The sequence below is a fragment of the Schistocerca serialis genome, chromosome 4 (genome assembly GCF_023864345.2).
Source record: "Schistocerca serialis cubense isolate TAMUIC-IGC-003099 chromosome 4, iqSchSeri2.2, whole genome shotgun sequence".
Lineage (NCBI taxonomy): Eukaryota > Metazoa > Arthropoda > Insecta > Orthoptera > Acrididae > Schistocerca > Schistocerca serialis.
Window position 1 is genome coordinate 64,405,633 of NC_064641.1, and position 25,098 is coordinate 64,430,730.

The window sequence follows — 25,098 nt, forward strand, 5'->3', positions numbered from 1 at the left end:
TCAGATTCACCTGGTCCTACTCCAAATCCCATGCCACTTTCCTTGATGTTGACCTCCACCTGTCCAATGGCCAGCTTCACACGTCTGTCCACATCAAACCCACCAACAAGCAACAGTACCTCCATTATGACAGCTGCCACCCATTCCACATCAAACGGTCCCTTCCCTACAGCCTAGGTCTTCGTGGCAAACGAATATGCCCCAGTCCGGAATCCCTGAACCATTACACCAACAACCTGACAACAGCTTTCGCGTCCCGCAACTACCCTTCCTTCCTGGTACAGAAGCAAATAACCAGAGCCACTTCCTCATCCTCTCAAACCCAGAACCCCCCACAGAAGAAACACAAAAGTGCCCCACTTGTGACAGGATACTTTCCGGGACTGGATCAGACTCTGAATGTGGCTCTCCAGCAGGGATACGACTTCCTCAAATCCTGCCCTGAAATGAGATCTATCCTTCATGAAATCCTCCCCACTCCACCAAGAGTGTCTTTCCGCCGTCCACCTAACCTTCGTAACCTCTTAGTTCATCCCTATGAAATCCCCAAACCACCTTCCCTACCCTCTGGCTCCTACCCTTGTAACCGCCCCCGGTGTAAAACCTGTCCCATTCACCCTCCCACCACCACCTACTCCAGTCCTGTAACGCGGAAGGTGTACACGATCAAAGGCAGAGCCACGTGTGAAAGCACCCACGTGATTTACCAACTGACCTGCCTACACTGTGACGCATTCTATGAGGGAATGACCAGCAACAAACTGTCCATTCGCATGAATGGACACAGGCAGACAGTGTTTGTTGGTAATGAGGATCACCCTGTGGCTAAACATGCCTTGGTGCATGGCCAGCACATCTTGGCACAGTGTTACGCCGTCCGGGTTATCTGGATACTTCCCACTAACACCAACCTATCCGAACTCCGGCGATGGGAACTTGCTCTTCAATATATCCTCTCTTGCCGTTATCCACCAGGCCTCAATCTCCGCTAATTTCAAGTTGCCGCCACTCATACCTCACCTGTCATTCAACAACATCTTTGCCTCTGCACTTCCGCCTTGACTGACATCTCTGCCCAAACTCTTTGTCTTTAAATATGTCTGCTTGTGTCTGTATATGTGTGGATGGATATGTGTGTGTGTGCGAGTGTAACACTGTGCCAAGATGTGCTGGCCATGCACCAAGGCATGTTTAGCCACAGGGTGATCCTCATTACCAACAAACACTGCGAGTGTATACCCGTCCTTTTTTCCCCCTAAGGCAACAGTTTGTTGCGAAAGCTTGAATTTTGTGTGTATGTTTGTGTTTGTTTGTGTGTCTATCGATGTGCCAGCACTTTTGTTTGGTAAGTCACATCATCTTTGTTTTTAGATATATTTTTCCCACGTGGAATGTTTCCCTCTATTAATATATATATAAAACAAAGATGATGTAACTTACCAAATGAAAGCGTTGGTATGTTGATAGACACACTAACAAACACACACACAAAATTCAAGCTTTCGCAACCCGTGATCGCTTCATCAGGAAAGAGGGAAGGAGAGGGAAAGACAAAAGGATGTCGGTTTTAAGGGAGAGGGTAAGGAGTCATTCCAATCCCGGGAGCGGAAAGACTTACCTTGGGGGGAAAAAGGGACAAGTATACACTCGCACACACACATATCCATCCACACATATACAGACACAAGCAGACACATAAAGAGGTGCATAAAAATCGGTAGTTTTGTTTTTAAATTTTCTGTCAATGTAGATGTAATCATACCTCCCTATGATATCTTTGCCACGCGAGGATGGCGTGACTATTTATTGATATGTGTAGGTCATTTAAAGAACCTACACAATTGAAACCCCCCTCCCTTGCCGCCCCTTACCCCTTACCCCTCCCCATTTATTGTATACTGGAGTGATCCGTATCACTGGTCGCTGGATGTCAGTATGCAGTGGTGGTGCATTAACACTATTTAACTTTTCTGTATTTTAAACTCTTGGCCTGCCATTGTACTGAGACTTTCATTTGTGCCCAAGTTTACCTCATGTACTCTCAGAACATGCCATTAGATAATGTATGTATCTAATTTTGTTTACTGTACACTCTACACATTATTACTACCACTATTTACAATATAATAAATGAATAAGTAAAGGTTGCATCAACAGGTGCATTCGAATTCAGAGTCTTTAGTTTGATTATTGGAATTTAACTGCTGCTATTGCGGCATCGTCCAGAGCGCTCACCTCACATGAAATATGGTGCAGGTGCACCTGAGTTTGTTAATGCTGCTGTTAAGTTGAACTTCCATGAATGTGCTACAGTTTCACTTGTTTACCAAAGTCAATAAAAGTGTTCATCCCTTTGCTGGAACATGGTGTGCTGAGGCTTGTGCATAGTGGAAACATTGATACTGTGGTGAGGAGGTTCATCATTTATGGCCCAGTCATTTGTTCCTCTCATAATCCACATGTTTCAGGGGTTGAACCAAGCTCACGCTGTCAGAATTCTGAGGCAATTGAATGGATTCAACGTAAGTCTCCAATGCCCTTATTCGTTTCCATAGCACGTCTGTGGTAGAATGCCTTGTCGATACTCAAGTCCACTGATGATACTAATGTTTGATACTCTTCAACACTGGCACACGGTTTTTACAGGAACACACCATTGAATTGTGGGTTTCAAACCTTCATAAAATTTCGTTGCGTATTTGGTGTTACATTCAGCTCTAGATTACATCACAGTTTTTACATTTCATCATTATTGCAGTAACATCAGTGTTTACGTTTTAAAATATAGGGTGAGTCACTAACTATTGCACAAAGAATCCAATGATGTGTAACAGTAAGGTCTTTGAAGGTCACGAAGGTTGTAAAGGTGCCATGAAAGTCCATTTATATAAGGTGTACAAAGTGATGACCATTTGTATCAGTGCAGTGCTGTAATCTTCTTATCATGGATTGAGTGGTATTCCTTATCGCGTCGGCACTTATCAAAGCACATGCTCTGACATTTCTCTCTCCCATATCTTCAGGTGTAGCTGAAACGTCTCTCTAACCAATGTCTTATGAATCCCCAAAAGAAAAAAATCCAGAGGTGTCAAGTGTGGCGAATGAGCTGGCCATGACACATCTCCTCCGCAACCAATCCAATGATTTGGGAATTGTCTCTGCAACTCATTTCTAGCCATCAGCGAAAAATGTGCTGGACACCCTTCGTGTTGATACCACATTCTGTTCCTTGTTCATAAAGGTATTTCTTCCAATAACAGACCTGATGTTTCTTGCAGGAATGTGGTGTACTTCCTACCATTGAAATTTCCTTCGATGAAAAATTCTGTCCTCCAGAATACCACACCATACATTCACTGACCGTGGTTTTTGATGTGCAACTTACCGCAGCCAACATGGATTTTCAGTTGCCCAGTAATGCATGTTATACAAATTAACATTTCCATGGTTTGTAAATGTAGCCTCATCAGTAAATAAAATCAAATTAATAAATGTGTCATCCCTTTGAATCTGGAATTGAGCCCAACGGCAGAATTCAGTGTGACACATACAATCCGTACCAGTTAATTCTTGGTGGAGACTGATATGGTAAGGATGATATTTATGGTGACGCAGAATAACACTACTCTGCCTCAGCCAGGTCCCTTGCGATTTGACGTGAAGTAACACAAGGATCTTGAACCACAGTGGCAAGAATACCAATTTATGTTTCTTCGTTAGTAACTTTCCTTTGCCGGGTATGTTACCGATGCTTTAAAGATCCAGTTATTCTCAATTTAGCATACAGTTATTTAAATGTACAACGTGTAGGGTAAGCACGTTGAGGATATCTTTCAGCATATAAGTCTCTTGCTCTCACAGAATTTCGTTAGCATTCTCCTTAAATGAAAAGCATATCGACTTGTTCTTTGAAGGAATACATCATTCACATTCGCTTGATAGGACATATAGTCTTACCATTCCTATTAATGTTGTATTGTGAAACCGTCGAATTGTGTTTACATGTCAATTGTACGTTATATGGATACACCATATTTGGCGAATATTTACTATTTGCACGATATACAAGAGAGATTTATCAGAGCATGTGCTTTGATAAGTGCCGAAGTGATGAGGAATACCAATGGATAGGAGCAGGGAAAGACAGGAAGATGTGGTGGCAGAGGGCTGTAAATACAGAGAGTGGGAGATGAGAATAGGGAGGAGATGTAGGACAGAGGGGGTGAAATGTGTTGGGTGGGGGGGGGGGGGGGGGTGGACAGTATGTTACTGTAGGTTGAGACCAGGATAATTACAGGAGCAGATTTGTGCAGTTCAGAAAAGCTAGTGGTGGAGGGAAGGATACAGATGCCTCGGGTAGTGAAGCAGCCATTGAAATCAAGTGTGTTATGTTCAGTTGCATGCTGTGCTACAGGGTGGTTTATTTTGCTCTTGGCCACAGTTTGGTGGTGGCCGTTCATCCTGGTGGGCAGCTGGTTGGTGGTCATACCAATACAAAAAGCACTGCAATGACTGCAACAGAGCTGGTAAATGACACAGCTGCTTTCACAGGTGGTGTGGTCCCTGATGGGGTAGGATAAGCCTGTGACAGGACTGGGATAGGAAGTGCTGGGTGGGTGGATTTGGCAGGTTTTGCATCTAGGCCTTCCACAGGGATATGATCCTTGTAGCAAGGGGTTGGGATTGGGAGGGACATAGGAATGGACTAGGTTGTTGTAGAGGTTGGGTGGGTGATGGAACACCGGTTTAGGAGGAGTGGGAAGTATCTACAGTAGAATGTCTCTCATTTCAGGGCACGATGATAGATAATCAAAGCCCTGGCGAAAAATGTGGTTCAGTTGTTCTAGTCTGGTGTGGTACTGGGTGATGAAGGGGACACTACTTTATGGCTGGATTTGGGTGGTGATGGGAGGATTGGGGGTGTGAGGGGAAATGGCACAGGAGATCTGTCTGTGGTCTAGGTCTGGTGGATAGTACCTATCTGTGAAGGCCTTGATGAGACCCTCAGCATACTGAGCAAGGGAGTTTTTGTCACTGCAGATATGCTGTCACCGGGTAGGCACGCTACATAGGAGAGATTTTTTGGTGTGAAAGGGATGACAGCTGTCAAAATGCAGTAATATCGGTACTTGGTGGGTTTAATGTGGACAGATGCGCAGATGGAGCTCCACATACTGCTACAGTAGTTTACTGTTGAACATCTATGAGCAGTAAGAAACATAGCCACAAAGTTCACAGATCTTGAAGAATATAAAATAAGTTAAATTTACAGAAATTCAATTGAAACTTAACTCATTAAATTTACTGAATACATCAAAAAATTGGTTATTTTTAACAGTTTCTTCTACTACAAGGGTTAAGCTGAATTATTTGTTTCAATCATGAAATTAACAGATATAGTTACACAAACAATACTTTTGACAAAACAGTTATTTACTTTGGAATTAATTAAGGGCTGGCTTTGCTAACATGTTTTCAAATAGAGCCAAATAAATACTTTAAGATTCCTAGCATTTCGTTTATAATTTTTACAGAATTTATATTTATTTATATGTCAACAATAGAATTCAAGTTACAAAACAATTACTGATTTTGGCCTATAATGAAAGCTGCTAACTAGGAATAGTCAAAATAAATAAGAAAATCAATTACATACATAAAACTAAGCACAAAATTAGATGTGGTGTTAAATTCTTTAAAATTGAGGGCCAACCTTTTTCTTTTATGAAAATACAAATTATATTCATGTATGCTAATGGTAAATAGTTAAAAGTAACAAAACGAATTTAAGGAGGCAGATGGCAAAACAAGAGGGGAATTAAAATTATCCCACTTTGATTTGTCACAGGGTCATTGCCCCAGTCGGCGGCGTGTAATATGTTTGCTGATTGTAACTTCTCTGGCCATTAAATCCTGACCAATTGAAATTCTGTCCTCTGTTATTTTTGTATCCTCGCTTGAATTTTTGTCCCTTTCTGTTACCAAGTTGTTTCCTTTTGGTATTGCTGTGAGAGGGATATGGCTGCCAACCTTGTTGGTTGTTGTTGCCGTTCCCACCACGTTGTCCATTAGCTCTTGTGGGGTCTGCCTGCATGCTGTCACTTTGTGGTTGCACGGGTCTCTCTTTGTAGATAAGATCAATGGAATAGAGAACTGAGAGGAGGTTCTCTATATCGTGCTCAGGAATGGTGATTAATTTCTCATGCATGTTAGCTGGTAGTTTGCTTTTCAAAATTTTAGGGCATTTACATGTGATAGCAGGCTTGTACTGTAACAGGTTTTATTTAAGTGCTTCCTGAAGTATCTTCTGATTTCTCCATGTTTACTGCTGAAGGATGGTGAGTTAAACACTTCACGCCTCAGTCTCTTGTACTGCAATGGACCAGGACTTATCTAGGAATCCTCCACTGCTTTCAACCTCTGATCTATTTAAGCTCTTATGTAGGAATCCAAGCTGTTCGTCGGTGTGACATTTTTCTGTCATGTCAGTGGCCCAAAACAAGACATCACCCTGTGTATAACCTACCACAAAGTGTACCTTCTGCACTTCAGTTCAGTTCCTTCCAGAAGGCTCTCATGAACACGACAGTTTGTTCTCTTACCTTTGTAAGAAAAAATTCAAAATTGTCTGTGTTGTAATAAGCCTTCATCTATGAGCAAAGTAGAAAGGCATGCAACACTGTCTGTTGTTGGCATGGCATTGTCTTGATGTGTCGGATTGTATTCCAAATATCTCTGTGTGACAGGGACAGAAGTTTTCAGTGCTTCCTGCATGTAATAGTTGCCATCTATTTCGCCTGACACGTTAGGTTTCAAATGTGGATAGATGTTCAGATTATTTATCCTGTCTGTTGACATCTGATAGCTTGGGGTTGAATGTTCCCTTTCCTTTTCAGTGTTACTAATGGTGCTAGTCCATGATTTATCCTCCACTGCTTTCAACCTCTGATCCACATTCATGTTCATGTGCAGAATGTGATGCCACACAACGTGGCACTACACAAAACTGGCACTAATAACATAGGCACATAGGGAACACACACGACACAGATCTGTAAGTCCACGGTATTGGTGATAAGTTGAGAAAACCGTCGCGAAACACATATGCTACAAAACGCCACTGTTTTCTGCACATGTACCCCGACATCAATATGGGATATGATCGCCATGCACACGTACATAGGCCGCACAACGGGTTGGTATACTCTGGATCAGGTGGTCGAGCAGCTGCTGGGGTATAGCCTCCCATTCTTGCACCCGTGCCTGTCGGAGTTCCTGAAAAGTCCTAGTGATATGTCGACTGAGAGCATCCCAGACATGCTCGAGGGTTCTATCTAGAGAACAGGTAGTCCACTCCATTCGCTTGATATCTTCTGTTTCAAGGTACCCATCCACGATGGCAGCTCGGTGGGGCTGTGTGTTATCATCCATCAGGAGGGAGGTGGGACCCACTACCCCCCTGAAAAGCCGGACATACTGTTGCAAAATGACGTCCCAGTACACCTAAGCTATTAAAGTTCCTCTGTCAAAGACATGCAGGGGTGTACGTGCACCAATCACCATCAAAACGCGACCTCCATACAGGTCCCTTTCAAGGACATTAGGGGGTTGGTATGTAGTTCCTGGTTCACACCAGATGAAAACTCGGCGAGAATCACTGTTCAGACTATATACCTGGACTCGTCCATGAACATAACCTGGGACCACTGTTCCAATGACCATGTACTGTGTTCTTCACACCAGGCTTTGCGGCCTCTCCTGTGACCAGGGGTCAGTGGAATGCACCTTACAGGTCTCCAGGCGAATAAACCATGTCTGTTCAGTTGTCGGTAGACTGTGTGTTTGGAGACAACTGTTCCAGTGGCTGCGGTAAGGTCCCAAGCAAGGCTACCTGCAGTACTCCATGGCCATCTGTGGGCACTGATCATGAGATATCGGTCTTCCTGTGGTGTACACCGTGGACGTCACGTACTGCAGCACCTGGACACGTTTCCTGTGTGCTTGAATCATTGCCATCACACTTTGTGGCACACGAAGGGTCTGTGCTACAACCTGCTGTGTTTGATCAGCCTTCAGTTGCCCTAGTATTCTATCCCTCATAACGTCATCAATATGTATTCTTTGAGCCATTTTCAACACACAGTCACCATTCACACATCTGAAAACATCTGCACACTTACTCACTGCTCCGTACTCTGACATGCAACAACACACCTCTGCGTATGTGAACTGCTGCCAGCACCATCGTGCGACGACCGCAGGTCAAATGCGCACCGCATGGTCGTACCCCGAGGTGATTTAAACCCGCAAACCACCCACCAGAGCGTTGTTTCCCCATGTATCAACATTATCCTTAATTTATGAGCATGAATGTATTTCAGCTCTTAGTTCTGCCTTCTGTACATTAATTGCTTCCTTAACCATATCTGCTTAACCCTTGTGTTCCTGGGTTACCTTCTGCACCAGGGTACTACCTTGGTCTAGGATACCAGCCTTGGCCTTATCCTGTATTGCCTTAATCTCTTTATTTAACTTTTCTCGCTCCTTTCTCATGAACTGAGTATTTAAACATATGCGACTTAGTTGCAGTGACAGGTCTTGCACCTGTTTAGGTAGACCTTTGTATGCTGTTTGCAACCTGTCAGTGGTACATGTGAGTGTATTTTATGTTCTGGCACAATTGTGACTGCTCCCGGTGCAATTTTGTCTGAGCCTCAGATACATCCTTCACTTTTTCAGCGAACTGTTTTTGTGTCTCGCCTACTGATGACACTTTTTGGCTTAAAGTATTTATATCTTATGACAGATCACTGAGCAATTGTGTTTTTAGGTCTTTCCCAATACTTACAAGTTTATCTGATAATTCATTTGGAAGATCAGCATACAATTCTTTTGCCAAATCATCGAATTGTTGTGTTATGTCAGTTTTGAAGGCATCAAGAGTTTGCTTTTGCTGTTCAAGTAATTCCCTCTATGTATCTATCTGTTGTCTTGAAAACTCATTAAATTTTTCATTTTGTTGTTTTAAAAACTCATTTAGCTTATTCATTTTGTTGTTTTGAAAAAAATAAATAAATTTTCGTCAGTACTTTGTTTGCATGTTTGTTTTTGCTCTTTCTTAAGCTTGTTCTTAAAATCATTGAAGCTTTGCTTAAATAACTGTTGTAACATTTGCATCATGATGGGGGTTTGCATTAGGCAAGCAAAGAATGAACTAATTAGTACGCACTGTCACACGTTACATTTTCACCTGGGTAGAAATACTTCCTAGAGAAAATTGTGAACCCGTCTCATTTGCTGTCATCATTGTATCATTTTGAATGCTAATGTTACTATGATCTGTGTCTATGTTGATTGAAAAATGTAATTGGCCATCGTCAGTGTGACTGACATTTTCGTGGCCTGTTCGGGAGGAGTTTTTTTTCGCCAACATGTACCAAAATACATTGTCAGCATAACTCAATTGTATGCGCACATTTCTCTCCCTAAAAGTAGTTTTCTGTCCAAATTTCTACATATTTTATGAGAATGCTTCTATTTGGGAATTGAATTAGGAAAGGTACTACAATCACCATTGCAGATGCAGCTAAGCTCAGTCATGACGCAATGGAATGCGAATTTTCCAACCTTCTCGTTGGCTTTCTCACTTCTTCCGGAGTTAATTCTCCAATTGATTATGTTTAATCTTTTGCACATCATGTGATTTCTATCCTCGTTGAGATAACGTAGTATCCCATTCATGAAACTGAAAGGCAACAATTAGTATAATAGAAAATTTACAAAATTATATAATTATTTTAAAGTATTACAAACATGCTAACTCTCTCTCCATGGCGATGCCCTATCACGGTAACCAGATATAGTGGTTAGGGAGAGAGATAATGTGAATTGTCCAGACCTGAAGTAATTATTTAGCCACACCAAAATTTTTTTAACCAGAAACATGTGTAGGTATAGATGCATGCGTGTTAAGAATATTGTGGCATTTCTGTAACATTAAGTAAATGTTAATTCCTTTTAGTTTTGGTGTGTGGCGTGCTATTTACCTTTTCTTCCCAATGATGTACAAAAATGCCGGCGTGGCTGCGGTGGCTATTCTCTCGTCAGGTTGACTTTGTCTCCAAAAAGGTCCATTTAAAAATGCAGGTTATTGTCCTATCAGGAGGTCGAGAATGGGGCATTGCTAGGTTATGAGAATGAAAACTTCCGACTTCCACATATTATAACTTTTAATTAAAAACAATACTGGGAGAGTGCAATTACATAGGTCTTTATCATACCAGCTCAGAAGACCGACAGACACCAAGTTAATAATAATAATATTAATAATGAGTAAGGTACATAAAAATTGATAGTTTTGTTCTTCAATTTTCTGTCAGCGTAGGTATAATCATACCTAGGATATCTTTGCCGCACGGGGATGGCGCAAATATTTTTTTATATGTGTAGGTCACTTAAAGAACCTACACATAATGAAAAAAGGCTATCGTGTAAACGGTCAGTAAGTTGTCAAATTTTTCACTGTCAGCAATCATTATAGTGTAAACTAACTCATTTGACACAATTGTGACAGACTGTATCTGTGATACATGTAACAAGCAAACAACTAACCATCTTAGAATAACTTGAGGGAATGCTGCCCGATAACTTAAACCTTCCTGTCATTTTAATACATTTCCAATCCGTATCTTCTAAATGACGGATTTACCTGCCGAAATGTCAGAGTTTTTGACAGAGTTATCCATCCGCATTCTCGCAGGTTATTAGAACTTAGTACATGCTGGGAGAGGCTTAAATTTCACAACTACCTAGCTAACGAAATCTCCTTGGGCAATATGTTGAAAATTATGTCTCTTAAAACAAGTGAATGTCTGCAGTCTTCTTAGGGCACAAATTGTCAGTCAGTAGAGGCTAGGAAGTTTTCATATAATACTTAAGCACAGTATGTTGACAAACAAAAACATTTTTCACGCCATGAGTCTTTAAAACCAAGAAATATTATCGTCTTACTTTGTTCCTAAGTCTACACCATAATATTGTCATCACTCTGCCTGAACTGTATGATTGCAAATTTACTGTGATAGGCCCCAGGCTTATATCCATCTTTATGCCCCTATCAAAATCCTCTTTCTGAAGCATTTCAGCATGCTGCACACAGTCTGCTCACTCTGAAGGGGAGTGTTGCCTATTGCTTCATGCATCAGCATGTGTTATTGTGAATGTTTTATTCTCTTCTGCCACATAACCTTTAACAAGTGCCAAATTTAATTCACTCAGATTATACTGACAGTGGTATGGGAGTAAATGTAAATGCAAAGTTGTATATCCACATTCACCTGCAAGACAGTCAAGTTCATACGCTTTGTTGCATACTTCTATAAATTAACAAGTTCAAAGGGTTTGACATAAGTCTGTTTTATACTGTGGTGAATATTTTTATTTTCAAGCCAAAGAACAATAGGTGTGTTTCTGTTGTCTGTGCTTAGTGTTGTATCTGTAACAGCTGAGTGATAACTGCATAGTCAATTACAATCACCTACTTCAGAGCAAGGTATGACCCAAAATGTTCAGTGAACTACTTTGTGAAACCTACATCATCCATTCTCGAATGGTAGTCGTTGCTGGTTTTGTTACACCTAAGTATCAGTTTTCTCTCAGACAAAAAACCAGAAGAAGAGCCAGCATGCATAATAACTACCCAAGGATTTCTTCCTATAGGAACTTTGAAATCACCAGTACTGTAGCTCATTTTCCAGCAGGTTTTCCTGGAATGTTTCTGATTCACCCGTGTTTCATAAAGGTAATACACTGTTGGAACTACTTTCTTCTCTTATTTCCTGCATCTCTCCAGTAATGTAGAATTTGAAAAAGTTATAAACACAGTAAATAAACCTCCTCGCGTGATTGTGAAGCACTCTACATTTATTTCTGTCATGTGATATATTTATTTGGAAATTGCACTAACACATTTACAGATATACTTTCACAGCTCCATTGCTACAAGAAAGTAACATGGACATCTGAATGAATAATTCGGTTGCTCTGTGAATGAAGCTGCATTGTCATGAAGTATTGCAACAGTGCACCATGCAGGAGAGAGATTCTTGCAGTTTAGCTGTAACTTGTAGCTAGCCACCCAGAAAGAGAATGAATCTTATTGGCTTATTGCCAATGGAGGGGTATGCGCATAACAATTGTAAATTGGGCTGCCTTTCTACATGACGTTGATTGTAATGGTGAATAGAAGAACAAAGCCATTTATAGAGTAACCAAATTAAGTTTGGCAACAATGATGAGGGCAACGTGTGTGTGTGTGTGTGTGTGTGTGTGTGTGTGTGAGAGAGAGAGAGAGAGAGAGAGAGAGAGAGAGAGAGAGAGAGAGAACTATATACAGAGAGTGAATGATATGCAAGATGGATTGGATGATGTGAACATCAACAAGGGAAAGGGAAGGGAAGGTTAAAGGGAAGAGAGAGTCAGGGACTAGGAAAAGATTTGTAATAAGCTAAGCTATTATCTCCCGCTTTTTGTTTTTGTGCCCATGTAGTACTTAATAACTCCAGTGTACATATTTATTTACGTCTGCTGTAACTTCCTTTGCACACTTTGTGATTCCTTAGTGGATACAAGAGCAAGTAGTATATGCAGTTCATGGACAGAAAACTCTGATATTAAGCTATTCTACATCTAATGTCAAATTTTAAAAGTAATACATACCTTCGTTTGCTATAGTTGCAGTGGCAGGTGCTAACAGTAGATTTGAATGTTGATATGTATACAGATAGAAAGCTTTACAATTCTGTAAGTCTATAAATGCTGCGAAACACACAAAATGGGATCTGTAGATCTATGTTTGAATTTACGTAGACCCACCGCTGGAGCTCCGGAGAGGAAATGCATGCGTATCCTTGGCACTGGTGTAAGTGTTCATGGCAGCACCCTCATTCTACGTCGGTGGCTGTACGAAACACGGTGGGATGGCTAGCAATGTGCATATTTAAATTGCGGCCGACCAGATGGTAGCCGATACCACAATTTCATTGCTTGTTTTCCATCTAGGATTTTTCAGTTGTATGGAAGCAGTAATACTAAAATTGCTTGCTTTGTACCTTCCTCTTTTGTGTGTGTGCAGTATTGCTTGTTCAGTGCAGTTGACTGTACTCACTGCAAGACAGTGCTTTATTAAAAATACACTGTTGTTCCTGCTCTGAGTACACTGTTTGCTTGGTCAAATTATAATATTGCCCTAAAAACTAAAACTATCAGAGGGGGGGGGGGGGGGGGGGGTTCGCATTTTCTGTCCTGTGGACGAGAGTGAGTCTCTCAAGGGAGGAGTGAATGGTGTGTTGCAGAAGTGCAAGAGAATGAAACAACACTTACGTGGTTGAAGTAAATCGTGCACAATTAGCCTGCTGTGTTAAAAGCTGCTAGATGGGGTACGGGGATATTGTACATGCGGCTGAGAACTGGCTTCTACATATTATACCCTCACTACAGTGAGTATCAAATTGTAATGCAGGATTTATAGATGTTACATATCTCAGGCAATTTCTTACATTAATTCAGCTCTCTGGGCTTTGTGATTTGCTCTTGAACTGTATCCTGTATATCTATTTTACAGAAGAATAGAGCCCTTATTTACAGCAAAGCTTTTTTTCCCATGCACGTATACAGTTGAAGATGTGACGAAATCTCTTGCAGCTATAAGAGTTACATCCTTTTCTCGAGGATGGCTCATGCCACAGAAATGCTTTGACTTAAATTCTGTGTAGTGCTTGAGTATGTATCTTTGACAGTTTATGGTTATTACTTCCCCTAGAACATCTTCATAAATTTTAAAAGTTTGATTCACTAATTCTATCACACTACCCATTGGTATTCCAATGGTTCACGAATTATTGGTATAAATCATTAAATATCAGGAATTTTGACTGCAGGTTGTTGGTATGCTTGCATAATGAAATAAACCAACAGTGATATCTTAAAAATGTGCCACAACAGAGTAGGGATGATGAAAAAGTAAGACTACACCTGTGCAGCAGCACATGCATTTTGTCTGCACAGCAGTGGTCATGATTGTGCGAGAGCAATGAAGTGTTATTCATTTTAAATGATCAGAGAAATTGAATCTGCTAAAACTTGCAGCAGAATGGAGAATCAGTTACGGAATCATTTGCTGGAGTAAAAGGGGAACATCTGAATTGGTGGAAAGATTAAAAAGAAAGAGCCACAAGTGTCCTAGATGAACAGTGGAGCGGCAGACTGGGAAATGTGTGAACTGACAGTCAAACAGGAGATTCACTAGCAGATCTGAGCTGACAGGTCCGTAATTGTCGAAGAAAAGTCATGGAATTGAAAAAGTGTCATGGATGGGAACACAATATCATCAGTGATGACCTTCACTACTGGAAAGTTTATAACTGATAAATAACCAAGGCAATTCGCAAGAGAGTTTCTGTGAAGTTTGTAAGGTAGGAGACGAGGTACTGGTGGAAGTAAAGCTCTGAGATTGGGTCGTAAGTCGTGCTTGCGTAGCTCAGTCGGTAGAGCACTTGCCTGAGCACTTGCCCGTAAAAGCCCCAAGTTCGAGCCTCTGTCCAGCACACAGTTTTAATCTGTCAGGAAGTTTAATCAAATCATCTGTTTGTTGGCCCCAAGCATTAATGGAAAACAGTGTCTCAAGTCTTTCGTGTGAAACAAATGCTTTCCACAGTTGAACTGTGATAGAAGATGACTTATGGCATACCATTAAGAACCAGCGGACAAGAAACAATAGATAGAAGAGATGCACATATCATCCCATTCATGAAAAAATTCAAGTCACTGATTTCCTCTGAGAAAGTCACCCCAGGGAGTTTTAGGTACATCAGGGTGTAGTGATTCGAGAATTTCGGTATAAAATTTAGAACCACTCAGCCTTCTTCCGTCTCGAGCACACGATATTTTAGATGTGAGTTTGGGATGATATAATCCTACCTACTTCGTGTCACATGTCTATGTATGCAGGTTTAAATTCAGTCGCAGGAAGAATGTGGACGCGGTGGTTGAACGGCACTGACAAGTACCTGTCGGGTGACCCAAGGAAGTTTTAGTGAAAGTGTTCGGAAGAACCATGGAGCTTCTATTTTATTCTGTGCTAATTGTGTCAGTGACAATTGTTATAATAACAAGAACAGTTGAGAAGGTACCCTGGGAAAAAACTTTTGTCTTAGCCTGGTTGAAGGGAAGACATGTATAAGATTCATGTTGAGAATGGACATGGTGTTAAGCCAACTTTCTCTCAAATGTATATTAGTTTGTTTGTGACGTTTGGAGACACGAGAGGCTTATGAAATAGTATATGTTTAAGTGAAGAGTGAGATTTGTAATATGTCTGAAGTGTAATATACGTCATTAATTGAAGGAAAAGAAAATTTGTAAGTCTACTTATTTTTATAAGTAGAAAGTGTCTTAAGAAGTTCCTGTACCTAGCAACATACTTTCGGAGAAGAAGAGAAAAGAGAGTTTTGTAGCAGCAGGCTAGCCAGCAAAGGAGTGCGGCTGAACATCTCAAGTAAGTCTTCTCGTAAAAGAAGTGGAAATTTGGGTATCTACTTCACTCTTAAATTGTCATGTTAGCCGTTTTCTAATGGGCTCTACATTGGACGACTTTGAGGATGAGGGTCAATATGTGATTAGTGCTCATTACAGTGACATATGATCAAAATGTTGGAGACTGCTAAGGAGTACTGCTGGTTGCTGCCCAAGAACAGTGAAATTTCTCACATGGCCATGTGTATTAAAAGATACCTTACATGACCTGAAACTTGAGTTCTGGAACTTCCACCTTATAGTGTGCCGTCAACGCCATCAGTTTGCACCTGATGAGGCCTTCCTTTGAAAGAGTTCAAAGATTTGTAAATAATAACAAGGCCATGTAAGTGCCCACCTATTTCAACTTTGGAAGTGGACCATTGGACATATTTTGCAAGTTTGTTGCAAAGAAGGGTAACTACATTGAAAAATAAGGTTACAAACTTTCTTTGAGCATTGTTATAAAACAATTAAAATGAAATTTTTGACTTACAAGAGTGTTTTGAGCCCTTATTGCATAATGAATTGATCTTCAGAGTGCATTTATGTGAAATAAAACATTTATTCCTAGTGTTATTTGTGGCCTGTCCATTATACTGATTACAAATGTTTATTTTAAATATGAAAAAGCTATTCTGTCATATTTCTCATAGCTTGTAAATTGTTCCTTATTTATTACAGAGCTCAAATGGAACCTACATAAATGGGTCCAGAATTCTTCCTAATCGAGAAATTCCTTTAGAAGTTGGAGATTTGATTGGTTTGGGAGTTCCAGAAATTATAGACGCCAGGTGTTATATATATGCACTGCGCAAGGAATTCAGTGTAAGTAATTTAAGTTATATTACTTGTGCCTGCCATTCTGCTGCCACAATGAATTGCTTGAAATGCATGCTATTGTAATAATAGCCAACCAGAGTTGCTTTTTTTTTATATTTTACTTACCACTACAAATTTTGAGCTATGGTTCATTCTCAAGTGGTACCTAGATACAGTCAAGCTATTATTGGAATATACAATTTTTGTTTGTATCTGCAACTTTTACTTGCATTCTTAAATGACATTTTGCAATTATGACATACTTCAGTGCAGTCGTATTGATGCACCAAGTTATTCTATCAGTTTATGTGTCAGAGATATGGTTTGTTATTAAAGTTATACCTGTGATGTAAGTCAGCTGTGGTGGATTTTTGTTACAGTACTACACATTTCAAATAATAGAAACCATTGTAAAGTGGCAATAGTGTGTTCAGATATGCGTAAAAGCAAAAGCTTTTTAAACTATGTGTTATGTCAGTTTACAACCATTTAAAAAGAGTATGTTTTGCGAATATAGCAGGCACAACTAATGGCTTCCGTACTGGGTATGACTCTGACATTTATTGTCTGGAACTAATGTAGACCTCGGGCTACACTGCAGATAAGTTCATCATCACAAGCAAGATTTTTGGGCAATGTCTCTCTCTATAGGTAGCATATTTATCCACCATCATCACATTCCTTGACACTTTTATCACATTTCCCCTTGTGAGGCTGGGGGTTAGGTAAGACCTGTGGTTTATTCCTTGCCTATTTTTCATTGAAAATATTGCAGATTAATTTGGAAAAGTTGCTGCAATAGAGGAGATCAGAAGCAAAACATTGATTGCTAACCTATCATGGGCACTTCATACCTGTGACAAACTGGAGGATACACCAGTTGCCATCTCTCTTTATTATAAACTCAGTAGATTCAAAGCATCACCTTCCATTGGGATCTAATGCTACCAACAGATGAAGAAGTGCTTGCTAACCTAGAATAGTGGGAAGCCCGTTTTGTTTGTCACATCCAGCGAGGACCTGAGAATAATTGGGTGGGCACTGGAGCTTTCATCTTACATTGATTGCTAACCTATCATGGGCACTTCATACCTGTGACAAACTGGAGGATACACCAGTTGCCATCTCTCTTTATTATAAACTCAGTAGATTCAAAGCATCACCTTCCATTGGGATCTAATGCTACCAACAGATGAAGAAGTGCTTGCTAACCTAGAATAGTGGGAAGCCCGTTTTGTTTGTCACATCCAGCGAGGACCTGAGAATAATTGGGTGGGCACTGGAGCTTTCATCTTAGCCTTTGATAGACATGTTTTACCTGAGAAAGTTAAGGTTATATTTTATAAGTACAATATCAAGCCCTATTTTCCTCTTCCTATGAGATGTTTTCAGTACCAGAGGTGTGGATACATGTCCTTTCACTGTACTAATGAGGTTACTGGTGAGGCATGTGGTGGGACAGCCCATGTGAACAACTCCCTACATGTCTAAACTGTCCAGAACACCATCTTCCCCTCATTCACCAATATTTTGCATTTTCAAGAGGGAGAATCTAAGAATATAAAACACTTGACTATCTGTCTTATCAAGATGCCAAGAAAAGGCGTGAGTGATTCCCCTTGATCAATATGATATCAAACTTTGCAAACATTGTGTCAAAATTCACATGTAATATGATGACAAGGTTTCAAATAACAACTCCTGGCCCTAGCCTAATCAAGAGTTACAAAAACATTGACTGTCATTATCTAAATTCATATGTGAAATGTACAAAATGCTTTCTGATAATTTAAATTTTATAATACATTATCGAGAAATATATTACCATATGGGCATCTCTGGCTCAGTTTTTGGATTTTTTTTCCCTGGGATTGTACTGTGAAACCTTCCTTTTCGCCAAATTTCGTGATTCTACGCCAATACCTAAACCCTATAGGTTTTAATGAGTCTGTTTGCCGGTATTAAAATATGTGACGTAAATGGCTATGTCATTGGATTGTGTTGACTTAGAAGCTTCAATTTCTTACACCAATAAGGGATCATGCACCTTAGTATGTGGCATAAATTCCAACTTGATATGTGTACATGTTCCTGAGAGAAAGGGTTTTTAACCGCTGGACATGCAGTCAGACAGACAGGCAACAAAGTGATACTGTAAGGGTTCCAGTTTCACCAGTTGAGGTACAGAACTGTATAAATGAACTTTTCCTACGTAAATATCATTGTATGAACAATAAAGATCATTCGTGTGATCCATTAAATGCAGCATTACGCCTTTGTGCTACTATTAATGTAAGATAATATTGCTAATTTTGCTGGAGGATGGGACCTTGACTCAAATAATGAAGGTTCTCTGACTTACAACTGATGATCGCCGTAGAATAATAGTTTATATGTATATTTTAAGCTTTACAACTAATCCGTTTATATATTTTAACAAATTAAGAATCAAGAATCTGTAAATGATGAATACATGACCCCTTTATGAGTTGGCTGGCCAGCAGGTGTGTGTGTGTGTGTGTGTGTGTGTGTGTGAGAGAGAGAGAGAGAGAGAGAGAGAGAGAGAGAGAGAGAGAGAGAGAGAATATCAAGCGTATGTAAAGATTACTATCTGATATAATGAGTCACGTTATTCAGTCAAAATGTATATAGTAGTACGTAATTTAATAAAAAAAACTGTGCAGATTCTGTGCTAAAACATCCTACTAGTATGTGCAACTGTTACAAATGCAAGGGGGTGGATATTTGCAAAATATGGCAACAAACTGTCACAAAAGAAATGATGAAATTTACCATAAATAATAAACAATACAATGAAACAAGTAAGACATCAGTAACAAATAAGCAGTGTTATGTACTAGTGTAGAGAATATTTCTGAAATGTTTCTGCTTTCATTTGAAATGTCAAATGATTCTCAAAACTCTGGGAATTCACTGGTGTAATGTACAATAAGATATTCTCATATAATGTGAGTATTCAAAAAATTGTAAATGAAATTTCAAAAGTATGTATGCTCAGCGGATTCAAGGTATATGCTTCATATTCATAAATTATCAACTACAGTGATAATTAGTATGCACAACACAAAGCATTTGAAATGATACAAGCTCAAAAACATTTGTGAACTCATATAGTCACTTGATTACACAAAATACTTTATGCCAAATAATTTGCCTACCTTTCTATGTTATGCATGTTCATCACAGTTTTTAAAAATGAATCAAATTCATTTATTAACTGATTCATCCATAAGTGAGAACCTAAAGTGATTACTCAAGTTTATCATTGTATAACACAAACACAAAAACTGAGCTGAATGCCACACGATTTACCAAACACCATGAACATGTATGTAAATAAATTTCTTTAAAATGCCGTGAACATGTTTCATTGTTTGTTGATGGATGACTGGCAAATTGATGGATGATAATAAAAAATCAGAAAATGAAATATTGTGTACAGTGTGTTAACTTTAAGACGGCAGAGTTGTGAGGGGAGTGCGGGGAGAGGAGGAAGCAAGCATTAGCTGGCGTGGGGAGAGGAGCCGTTGGGGGGGGGGGGGGAGGGAGGGGGCGACAAGGCACGCCTACCAGTTGCAGTGCTGGCACTACAAATTGCGCGTCATGCTTACACGAAAGCAGACGAAAGGCTTGGAAGTAAAACTCGCTTTAAATGTTGTTCGTAAGCGAAACTGAAATCGTCACGTATATTAAAATATAATTTTGCGAGCATCGCTACATAATACTGGTTTCCTTCTAACCGTAGGCCTACTGGTAGGGGTGGTTGGCGACTCCCGAGATAGGCCAGCAACTGCCTCTCCACTCATTTTGATCATGTTTAGCACAACTGCACGATAAAAACACGCAGAACAGTACAGCGCAAAACAATAACGAAGCATACGACAATGGCTACCTTGTACAACACAGTCAGCTATGTAATGTTGGCAGCAGTCGCAACTGCGTGCCTACCGAAGCCTCCTGACGTTTACCGACTTATACTGATTCAGGACTAGGGAGAGGTCTGCCATCTAAAAGTTTACACACTGTACAGAAATACATTTGCTCTCCTTTTAACATTTTCCTGCCTAAACACTGTGCTGATGTCATATGCAAATTCATCAGATATAGAACAATAGCACTTAAGAGTAAGATACATGTTAGGGTGGATTTTGTTACTGATGGGAAGGGGAGGTGAGGTTATAGGAAGATAAGCAGGCTTCCAGTGCATGGATGTTGTAGAACATTAATGTAAACTGAACAATGGAAAATCCAGGATGGAATGTAACAATGGTAGAGAAGGAAAGTTGCTACTCACCGTATAGTGGAGATGCTTAGTCATGATAGGCACAACAAAAAGATTCAAACAATTATGGCTTTCAGCCATTAAGGCCTTTGGCAGCAATAGACACACATACGCACTCACACAAGCACAACTTGTACACAAGTCTGCAACTTGAGTTAATTGTGCTCAGCTCAGTTGCCTCTACTTTTTCATGTTTGTTATTAACTTCTGAGACATATTGATTAATTACATATATCTTTTCAGGTTTCTTATTTATTTTAGGCAGAATATGGAACAGTTCATTACTGTTCATTACCAATTTTTGGCTAGTCACTGGTGTTTTAATCTTCCTTTGACTGTTACTGAGGCTAGCTAAGCAGTAGTGCTAACACATATCACCATGTTGTAGCTCTACTTCGTCATGCCACTATCAATGTAGTATTATATTGTGGATGGAGACTGGCTTGAATAATGAAGGCTCTCTGAGTTACAGTAGATGAGTTTCATATAACAGTAGTTGATTTATGCAAATCACACATCATAGTTGACTGTAGAACAAAAGCAAACTGGTACTTTTCATTTATTTTAATGTTGTTCTAGAAAGAACCAATGGAAGATTCAGTTAACATGACAGAATTGAACAATTTGTACACCTTAATAAATTAAGAATCAGGAGGCTCTAAATGATTAACATGTGACTCACTTGTGAGGTGGCTAGCCTGAGAGAGAGAGTGGTGCACTTGATTGCAGCAAATAATACTAATGAAGCTCTCGTGGTTGTCACCAAAGCATTGCTTCTACTTATAGTACCAACTCATATATAATCTTTGTGCTTAGCCTGCACTGCATTAACAGGCTGTACAATAGTTACTATAAATTATATTCATGTAAATAACATGATGATATGACACTCGCATAAAGAATATTCATATGGTTTGCACACAAAGAGAAGATTGTTACTAGATTGTTGTAAAATACATAGTGCAGCTCTCCAGACTCATCCAATGTAGGTATTAAGAACTACACAGTAAAAACCATTTTTGAACTATTAAAACTATGAGGTACAGTCAAAAAAACATAATAATAAAATAAAAATTTGACTTTGAAACCGGTATTCCAGTCTTCTTCTACACTTTTCCAGAGCAAAATATTTCATGGTCACATGGAAATACTGTAATGTTTTGGGGAAATTGTCAGCATTGATGTGCATATTAGGAAATATTATATGATAGAATTCCTGAATGCTGAAGGTGATATCCATAAATAGTGATTCACATTTTTGTGAAAGGATGAAAAACTTTGTTTTGGGAATTGACACAGGTAATCAGTACAATTAGATATTGTTTGTCACTGTATGCAAGTTGCATGGGTGTTGTCGCTGACAAAAATAGGGTAGTAGTGACTCCACCAACCATCTAACATATATTTCATAAACTTTGAGCATGTTTCTCTATTTAAGGGGTTTAATCTTCCTTGTAAGCTGATTCAGTCTTTAGCACAGTAGTTGCCCATTTGTTTTGTTTTGAAGACATGTCCATTCATTTAGTAATCCAGTCAGTTAGGCCCTCAGCTGTCGCCTGTTACACATTCCCAGAGTGGCAAGTTACATACTTAGCTTTTCCTGTGTATTCCTAATAGTATATTTCTTAAATTTCGTGCATGCTTTTCTATTTAACTTGCATTTTTAACTGTAAGTGTAAATTCAGACAGCCTGTAGTGCATTATGTAGCCCCTTAGGATTATTGCACTCATGGCTTGAAAGAAAGACATTGTGCACTCGACATGTGGGGGGTGGGGGGGTGTTGGTTGTTTTATGAGATTTGGGGAGCCCTTATCTGTGCCTATCAAGCATGCATGGAGCTACTGTTCTGCAAGTTGTGGCTCATGTTGACACCAGTGATGCCTGTTGCATGCATTCTGAGGCCATTGTGAGTTCATAAAGGCAGCTGGTGGAGGTAGTTCACCACCTCCATCAGCTGCCTTCACGCTGCTGGCCTCAGGCATGGGGTGCAAGCAAAGCTCGCAGTTTGCAGCATTCTTCCTGGAGTTGATCAGGGTCCGTTGGTTTGGAACCGAGTGAAGGGTCTCGACAAAGGCTTCATCGACTCTGTGACGGCCTTGCTGCAGATTTCTGGACCTGCACTATCAAGTGTGCAATTGTAGGACTCCTCTGGATACTACACAAAGGAAGCAGGTACTCAGGTAGCATAGTGCTTGTGAAGTGCACATGAGGGTTTTTCTGGCCATTCAATACACAGTGAGCAAAATCTGATTGTGTAAAAATAATGACACTTCGACTCAAAATTTCCGGGAAAGTTCTCATGCTCAGATTATTCTTGGGACCAAGAGCTGGCTGAAACCAGAAGTAGAAAGCTCAGAGATGCTGCGCAAGTCATGGAATGTACATCGGGAAGACAGATTTAGATGCCATAGGAGGGGAGTGTTCAGTGCAGTTTGCAAAAGTATTGTGTCTATCGAGGTCGAAGCTGATTGTGACAGTGAAGTTACCTGGTCACATATAACAGGTCTAGGTGAAACCACGTTAATTGTTGATTGTTTTTACCGGCCACCTGATTTCTCTATGACAATTTTAGAGTCATTCAAAGAAAGTCTGCAGTCAGTAGTGCGTAAATACCCAGATTGTGCAATACTAGTTGGAGGCAACTTTATCCTACCGACTATAGACTGGGCTGTCTATGGATTCATTGCAGGGGGTACAGTCAGTCAGTCTTGTGAAGTATTTTTTGAACATGTTTTCCAAAAACTGTCTTGAGCAGCTAATTCGGCAGCCTACACGCACCTGAAATATCTTGGACCTTGTAGCCACAAACACAGGTGGGCCTTTACGACAGCATCGGTGTAGAGACAGGGATTAGTGAACATGATGTCATCATAGTGACTACAGTTTTGAAAGTTATTAAATCAGTCAAGAAGGCTAGGAGAGTGGTTTTGCTACAAAGAGCAAATAAGCAGTTGTTAACATCTCATTTAGACAGTGAATTGACATCATGAAGTTCTAGGAAGATGAGTGTAGAGCAATTACAGGTGAAGTTTGAACAGATTGAAAATTATGGCCTGGAAAACTTATGTGCCTAGCAGTAATTAGATTAATGACGGAAATGACCCACTATGATTTAAGAACAAAATTTGGAAAATGCTGAGGAAGCAAAGGCTGTTGCACTCTCGGTTGAAAAGAGAATATGCAAATTATGACAGGCAAAAGTTATTAGAAATCTGTGTGTATATGGAAGGATTTAGGAATGAAGCCTACAAACAACTACCACCGTCATACCTTAGCAAAAGACCTAGCCAAGAAACTGAGAAAATACTGGTCTTGTATAAAATCATTAAGTGGGTAAACGGCTTCAGTCCAGACACTTGTTGACCAGTCTGGTATGGCAGTTGAAGATAGCAAAAAGAAATCCGAAGTTTTAAATTTCACATTAATGAAATCATTCACACAAGAGAATCATACAAGCATACCATCTTTTCACCATCGAACAACTCCCGTATGACTGACATGGTAATAAGCACTCCCGGTGTAGAGAAACAACTGAAAGAGATGAAAACAAGTAAATCGCCTGGTCTGGATGTAATCCCAATTCAAAGAGTACTCTACAGCATTGGCGCAGAGAAACAACTGAAAGAGTTGAAAACAAATAAATTGCCTAGTCTGTATCATTAGTCCCTTACTTAGCTTGGATTTATTGCAAATCTCTCACCAAGCGCAAAGTCCAAGCGACTGTAAAAAATGCAGGTGACTCCTTTTATAAGAAGGGTAAAAGAAAGGACCCAGAAAATTACAGATCAATATCCTTAACACCGGTTTACCACAGAATTCTTGAACTTATTCTTAGTTCAAATATAATAAAATTCCTTGATGTCCATGAATCAGCACAGTTTTAGAAAGCACCACTTGTGCGAAACTTGACTTGTATTTTTCTCACATGGTATACTGTGAACTATGTATGGAAGGCAACAGGCAGATTCCATATTTATAGATTTCTGAAAAGCATTTGACACGGCACCACGTTGCAGTCTGTTAACAAAGGTACGAGCATATGGACTAGATTCTTCCTAGGTATGTGAATGGCTAATGGCTCAGAGACTTCTTAAGTAATAGAGCGTAGTGCGTTGTCCTCGACAACGAGTGTTCATCAGGGACGCGGGTATTGCCAGGAGTATCCCAGGGAAAGTGTCATAGGACAGCTATTATTTTCTGCATACATAAATGATCTGACTGACAAGATGAGCTGCAATTTGCTGTTGCTTGCTAATGATGCTGTGGTATACAGAAAGGTGTCAAGGTTGAGTGACTGTTGGAGGATACGAAATGACTTGGAGAAAATTTCTAGTAGGTGTGATGAATGCAGCTAGCTCTAAATGTAGAAAAATGTAAGTTAATTTGAATGAGTAGGAAAAAC

The 25,098-nt window shown here is 39.9% G+C and overlaps 1 protein-coding gene across 1 annotated transcript in view; it reads left to right on the forward strand.

Annotated features, from left to right (window-relative positions):
• LOC126473983 (uncharacterized) overlaps positions 1 to 25,098 on the forward strand; it is a 243,021-nt gene that overhangs the window by 40,543 nt on the left and 177,380 nt on the right. Inside the window, exon 5 of the mRNA XM_050101371.1 lies at positions 16,255 to 16,398. Within this exon, the coding sequence (XP_049957328.1) occupies positions 16,255 to 16,398 (144 nt within the window). The remainder of the gene's footprint in view (positions 1 to 16,254; positions 16,399 to 25,098) is intronic.